The sequence below is a fragment of the Mizuhopecten yessoensis genome, unplaced genomic scaffold (genome assembly GCF_002113885.1).
Source record: "Mizuhopecten yessoensis strain PY_sf001 unplaced genomic scaffold, ASM211388v2 scaffold10275, whole genome shotgun sequence".
NCBI classification, from domain to species: Eukaryota; Metazoa; Mollusca; class Bivalvia; order Pectinida; family Pectinidae; genus Mizuhopecten; species Mizuhopecten yessoensis.
This window is the reverse complement of record NW_018408465.1, coordinates 2,220,700-2,228,375: the sequence shown is the minus strand read 5'-3', so window position 1 is coordinate 2,228,375 and position 7,676 is coordinate 2,220,700. Positions and strand designations below refer to the sequence as shown.

The 7,676-nt window shown below is 37.8% G+C and overlaps 1 protein-coding gene across 2 annotated transcripts; it reads right to left on the bottom strand.

Annotated features, from left to right (window-relative positions):
* Window positions 1-300: 300 nt before the first annotated feature.
* LOC110459994 lies at window positions 301-7,676 on the bottom strand. Of its 2 annotated transcripts, XM_021512673.1 has the most exons (3): window positions 7,566-7,676; window positions 3,828-3,893; window positions 301-2,323 (listed from the first exon to the last, which is right to left on the bottom strand). In XM_021512673.1, the coding sequence occupies exon 3, from the start codon at window positions 2,290-2,292 to the stop codon at window positions 325-327; it is 1,968 nt and encodes a 655-aa protein (XP_021368348.1). In that variant the 5' UTR covers window positions 2,293-2,323; window positions 3,828-3,893; window positions 7,566-7,676; the 3' UTR covers window positions 301-324. The 2 variants fall into 2 exon arrangements, with proteins under 2 accessions (XP_021368348.1, XP_021368347.1); XM_021512672.1 differs by lacking the exon at window positions 3,828-3,893.

The following is a 7,676-nucleotide window of genomic DNA, read 5'->3' as shown; positions in this document are numbered from 1 at the left end:
TAAAGCCTTCACATTGCTGATTTATGTAATAAACTATCAGTTCGTTCCAACAACCTTCACATTGTTGATTTATGTAATTAACTATCAGTGCGTTCCGACAGCCTTCACATTGCTGATTTATGTAATAAACTGTCAGTGCGTTTCTAAAGCCTTCACATTGCTGATTTATGTAATAAACTATCAGTGCGTTCATACAGCCTTCACATTGCTGATTTATGTAATAAACTGTCAGTGCGTTCCTACAGCCTTCACATTGCAGATTTATGTAATAAACTGTCAGAGCGTTCCTACAGCCTTCACATTGCTAGTTCGTCCTGTCCTGGTCTAGACGAGCTGATAACTTGTTATATGATCCTTACATGAACATGCAAGAACCAATTTATCCGCACGAACTGATATTGAATTCGGATTAGGCAAACCATCTGATGGAGTCAGTAGCTCCCTAACCATGGACCCATCACACGACATCTGTACAATATTTTTTGAGCTATATCCACATATGTATATATTGCCATCACTATCAAGAGCCACGCCCCGTGGTCCTTTTATGATATCTCTGTGAGCAATGGCTTTGTAACTACCACCTGTTGAAAGTCTGCATACAGCTACATCTCCTGGTGAGGATGTATTGAGAGTCACTACAATATCACGTTCTGTAGGATCATACACAAGACAGAGCGGAGATCTCTGCGGCCTATATAGCGTCTCCGTGTGTCCTGACTGTGTGACACTATACACCTGGGAAGGTTTCTTCCGTCCAGTGGTGACTGTATAAATACCATCGTGATGGATGATACCATAACATGGCTTCCCGGTAGTAATAGATGCATCACTACGCATTGAAAGCTTTGAGGACGTGATGTCCACCAACGATATCGTTTTGACTTCGGGTCTGGTGACGGCCACTGTAGTATCAGTTACCTGACACAGACCACTGGGTTCGTCAGGTAGACACAATTCGTCCAGCAGATCGCCATTGTCTGTTAATAACTTGATCTTTTTGTTGTTATTATCTGTAAGAACTATATGACCGTCTGGAATAAGTAAAATTCCGGTAACATCGCATAAAGACCTGTCAGACGGAGATCGCACATTCACTTTGGCAATTTTCTGAGCACTTCTTTCTGAAAATGGTTTCATGTTGCTTTGCTGAATTGAATCAAGCGAGACTTGTTCGACAGCAATCTTGCCTATGTCGAACTTAAAATCTTTAACATCCGTCGACTCGTATCTGATGCTAATGGGTTTGTAAGATGTTTCGACATCTTGTAAAAGAGATCCACACGATTCTACCTCAGCGTTACCTCGTAGGTAAACCGTTATTGTGTGTGTTGGATCTGCTGACCGAGATGTTGTTTCTGCCAGTTGTTGGGTAGTTGTCATAGCCATTTTCATACTTTCACATTTCTGACTAAGTTTCTCCGCTTTGGTTTTCTGTTCGTTGTAAACTTCAGTTAAGTCTTTAATCAAATCCCCTTGTATCTCGTCAAACTTTGCAATGACTTTCTGACGGAGATCCGCCAGGTCGGAGAGGATCTGGTCCCTATCGGTGGTAAAGGTTTCCACATGTTTTTTGGTATCTTTTATCCAGGTCTGTAATTTGTTAATTCCTTCCGACACACATGTTTTTAGTTCCCCGAACTTTGACCCGCCATTCAGTTTATCACAGTAGTCTGCTGCTGTAAGAACTATGTCGCATTTTCTGTGGTCTATCGCTATACAGTTACTACAGGCAAGTGTGTTGTGGTCCTCACAGTAAAGACCGGTTTTCTTCTTGTGTTTTTGGCATCTGGGATATTTTGTATCAGAAGACTCCTTCATATTTGAAACGGTCATGATGTCACATTTGACATGTATCATATCGTGGAGACCTGTTTTGCAGTCCGAACAGAAAAATGTAGTCATCTCATTGCACCAAAATTCAGCAGGTGATTTAGAGTTTCCTTTATTTGTACAAGGTTGGCAGAAATGTTCCGTTATTGTGTCCGAGAGTTCCATGATAAGGCTGTTGGTAGGGAACTGTCCGGCCCAAACATCGGCGGTCGCAGTAGGATCTACAGGTGATGTGGCTGTCCTACAGATTGGACAAGGAAAGGCATTTATAGACTTGTCCTCGGTTTCCTTGGTGATGTAGGCTGCTAGACATTCCTCACAAAAGGAGTGAAGACAAGGTAAGGACTTTGGACGCCGTAGTTTATCGAGACATATGGGACATTCTAAAGATCGAGCGTTTACAGTAGTGGCGATCATATCCGAGGACATTCCACTCTCTGATTCTCCTCCCTCCGCCATCGTGTATCGCTATCGGTGAGCCCCGTGGCAGCTGTGATGGTAACAAAAGACAAAGTGGAAGTGAAAAGACATGAGGAAGAGATGAAAACTGAATCCAAAAGTAATGATATTAACATGATATTAATGAAGTAATGAATCCCTTTTTTATAATTTTTTTTTTTAACATCTTCAATAAAATTCATCAGTTTGAAATTATGTGATATCAAGGTTTTACTTTCTACACGAACAATGTACGTATTAAACGTGTCGCAACGTTTCAAAACCGACTGGAACCTTTGTCAAGCTATGACTGAGCGATTTGTATTGTTTTACCTGTACATCGATGTGCCGAAATTGTATTTTTCTTTTAGGCCAAATAAAAATATATGCTTGTTTCCTGTTTCGGCTCCAAAAATATTATGGAAGGTAGGTAAGAAAAACATTAAAAAAAAACAACACTGATCACCTCCGTAAATGTTAAAAAATGTGGTATTGTTTTGATAAAGTATAAATGGCACCAAATCTAGAATTTTTTATTCATGTAAAATAAACAAACAAATAAAAATTCCCTGCATTTCTAGGTTTTGTGGTGAGCAGGCCCAAACGACACGTTGAAGTAAATTATTATTTGACCCCCTTAAATGTTTATGGAATAACCAACATAATTTAGTGCTGCCACCAGTGTTGCATTTCTAAATGATCCCTACAGCTGGACACTAGTTTTTAGTAACTCCACTGATGGTCACCAGTGTTACATTCTCTTTCGTATTACTGATGCTTTCGCTTCTCAATTTCCACTGCCACCAGTTCAAATTAATTGAACAACAAAATAAGTACATTTATATTTACACTATATTTACTACACATTTTTTTTAATCTGTCATAAAATATACAAGTCTTCACCATTGTGAACTCAATCTCTCCACTCCATACTTATCCCCAACAATAAACTGTAAAACTACACAGATGTACAAACCACAGCTAAAACCAGTCCACTATTATTACTAACTCCTAATTCTCACTTTAACTCTAACCTCTAGCGATCTATACCTCTTAACTCGGTCTCCCTAGCTCAACCTCCTTCCTCAAGACTCCTAAACTCAACTCCCCTACCCAACTCTCTTCTCCTTCTTCGACCCCAAGCCAGTTTGCCCCAAGCTCAACTACCTTACTATCTGTCCCGTAGCAAAATCCTGCTACATTAAAAATGTTGATACAATAAAAGTATTGATGCTGCTGAAATCCTGCTAAAATTCGACCCCTTTACGACTAGGTTAACCTAACCATAAATCCTGCTTCATTTGACTCCAGCGGTCAGCATCAGCCGGAGGCACTAACACTGACTGGACTCCCCACACCTAGACTATAGACAGTCACACTAATTTACAGATCCCAACCTATATCATAAGCACAATCATATACGGCTACTTAGCTACTATCTTCAAATAAAGCTCTGACACTTACCACGAGCCAAAGCTTATAAAACACATAGCAAATTATGTGTACAGACAAATTGGGTCTGTCGGGAAACAGGAAACACAGCTTTATCTATTTACCTCGAGCAGACTGCCATAAGATCGGCCCCCATAGAATGTGGCCCCAAACGATATGTAGATGACATCCTAGAAATAGTCAAAAAGCAAGCAGTGCAGGGTCTACCATATCACCTGAACCAAGTGGACAAAACAAATTTGATTTAATTTACCTACGAGGAGAAAAATGACGGAACCATACCGTTCTTGGACACGTTCATCGTCCGCAGAGAAAACAGCATCATCAAACTCTTAGTGTACCGCAAACCGACACACGCTGATCAATATTTGGCTTTCTATTACCACCATCCTCTACACCAAAAGCTTGGAGTCGTACGTACTAGGGCTGTTGCAATATATAGGAAAACAGATATATCGCAATACACGGGTATATCGTATCGCACTACAATATGGAGATGAAATATTGCTGTATCGCAATATCTTTCAAAAGCATATTTTTATGTATCTGCTTGGTGTTTTAACTTTGCAAATTACATTCTAACAGATATGCCAATACGCATAAAACTGGACTCAGTTTTACTAAAGGTCGTTAGTCTACACGTGGACGTAATCGTAGACGTAAGCGTGACTTACGTCTGAAACCAGTTTCACTAAAAGTCGTAACATAACGTTACGTCTGAATTTACGTGTCTACGTCTGCCCTGGTGTACACGTAAGATTAAACGTAACTTTAAACAACAACACAAGATAGCCTTTGTTTTTATTTTGCAACGGAATATTAATTGTGCGATAGATATATTCAGAGTTGACGAATTTATTAGCATGTATAGGTTCCTAAGACATATACTATTATCCATCATCGATGGTGTAGATGAATAACTTTGACGAGCTACTGCCAGAAGTCATATCACTCACACAGTTGCAGATGAGATTACAACAGCAGGCGTCCTTTAAAAACCTGCGTACACCGGATGTTAAAGGTCTCAAGTAAAAATTAAAAATTAAACAGACGACGAGTCCTTTCAATGTGCAGTATACGGATATCATATACGGGTTTATATTGCCACGATACGATATGAATAAATCTGAACACAAATACACCAATCAGACCAATGTATTAGCTATTAATTTATATATTTTCGTTGTTAACTGTAATTAATTTTCCGTGTGGGTTGACTCTGGGTCATCACTGTATATAGTAACTGATTCACAAAACACTTATTGAGATTTTGTTCCTTCCAGCAAACTGATGCTCCTTTCGAGTATATTGTCAAAAACTGCAATTCAGCTTACACAGGCTTTTTATATTCAAAGAATATTGGCAATATTCTTTTCTTAATTTTTATATTTTACGGTCAAAGGATTCAATAATACAGTATGTGTACACAGTCTTAGTCATCGATAACATGTATTTGTCGACATCTAGATGTAACGTACCGCCCCTCTATATCAGTCTATTGAATATGCTTATTCTAAGGGTGGTATAAGGTGACGTAATGTTTGACGTATACATATATGACGTCATATAATTACTTTATTAGAAAGGCATTACCCATTCTTGCACGCCTAAATCGATATTCAATTTTTCAATTTAGATATCTTCACCACTATTGCAAATTGTTACTAAAAATATTTTATAACTTGTAAAACTCATAATACATATGCACTTTTACCGAAAAGGGAGCAACAGTCAAACCTAACTTATAACTAAAATTTTTTACCATCTAACTATGTGTGTCAAATCTGCGTTTATCAGAGACCCAAGGAATGAATTCTGTTATCTGCAGTCAATAGTCATGACATCGCCGCCTGTTTTCTTCTCCATTTTGAGTATGTTACAAACACATTTAAATTAACTCGGATAATCGGATATATCATAAAACCTTTTTTCGCACCCGACAATGATATGATATATGACGTCAAAGGAACGGCTTTATTAATCTGACAGGCCTACAATGAATATATTTTATTCAATTTCAACTTGATTGTAAATTGCTATCATATATATGTTCATAAGGTTCGTGACATCTTGCAGGGAAGTAGATCTAGTGTGTGGTTCACGTCGGTGAATTACACTGCTAGTCATGGCCATTGAACACTATTGTGTATATGAGACGGTGACCAAGAAGTAACACAATGACGTCACGATACCATTTTCATCTTATTAACATTAATCTTAGTCTGTGTCGCTTATATACTACGGCTAATTCCGAAATGTACCCAACAAAGAACACGTCTTATAAAACTACAAATCGATTGTCAAACTATCTTAGTCATTCAATGCAATGTCGGAATTTGGTACTTTTTTGTTGAATACAAAAGTGAAGGAAAGAATATAGAATAAATTTAATAAGGACTTCAATAGGGGAGACCGGGGTGAGTTCGGCCCCGGGGTGAGTCTGGTCATCTCTGATATTTTTGTTCTTGAGCAAATGTTTACACCTTTGAGGATTCTAGTAGTTCTGTTGACTAGGAGGGACATTCACACGAAAAAATGGCGTAAGGAACTCAATCTTTAAATCATTAAAGGGATAGTGTTACTTTTGGGTAGAAAAAAACATGACCTCACTTCTTTCAAGTTTTGTGAACTTCCTGTAAATCGAATTGCTACTTATTGATGTCATACGTGTAACACACGAACACCTTCACATGATCGTACACATAAAATCATAGCATTGACTTTCGTATTGCAACACATGGAAAGTCGTGAAAGGCGGAGAAATCTGAAATACCATGCATTTTGACTTCCAAATGGTGAATACATTCAAAAATTTTGACGAATGCCGTATTGCCCCCGATTTGCCCCGATCTCCCCTACCAAATCACAAAAACTAACCAACAAGTTAAAAATAAACTATAGTCTCAATGAAGATTATGGTTGGTTTGAAAAAAATATTAAATCAATGTAATCCATATTATTTATGATTAAGTGTGATTGCGACGAGTTTAATACGTACATTGTTTGTGTAGAAAGTAAAACTATGATATCATTACCTTTCATTACCAACGCCACTGGCCCTAATTAGTGAGGATATACCTTCTTTCAAATCCTCACTTGAAAGTTACCACCAGTCTCTTTACTAATTTTGCATCCTCGTTATGTACATAGTTTTAATATAATACCTATAAATTAGAACAACAACAAAAATAATCTTTAAAGTGCCACCTCCTAGTCAATTGCACTCCAACCTTGGAGTTCTGATCCTTGTAAGGGAAGAAGATATGTTTGTAAACATATTTTATGAAAGTGGCGACCCTGACCTCACTCCAACCTAACTCTTATATATGATGACCTTAGTGCCCCACTCAGGCCTAACTTTATATGTATACAAGTGAGAGTGACGACGTCAAAGTGGGCCATTAGATAACAATTAATAATAGTATTAAAAATCTTTAGGTCTATTTTATTATGTGAAAAGCAGTGTTCTGATGCAATGCCGAGGGTTATCACACCTAACTACCAATATACATGTATGTTCGTGATTGTATATATCAATTTGTTAGTGACTACACGTTGTTTTGTTTTTTAAGTCTGGTGAACTTTTCTAGATTATTAAGTCTGCATATTAAAGATAATGTGAACCTGTACTAAATTTGCTGCTTTTATAATTTTCCTGATAAGAAATAAGGTTGAAGGGATAGTATTGCAAATGGGCGTTAATATGTACTTTCGGTTTCTATTAGCGAAACGTTACATCAGGTTATCATATTTTACACAAACACGCCTTCTATATATTTCTATTCCAGTACAATTCATGACTTCCATAAAGGTAAGTGTTTAGTCTGTGGATGTTTACTTACCTCTAGTACTCGTTACACACCAAATAAACAGTCTTAACTCCTGTAGCACAGGTACAACGAAAACAGGACGACAGCACATTGACGAGTGGACGACAGCAGGGCAACGTTGTC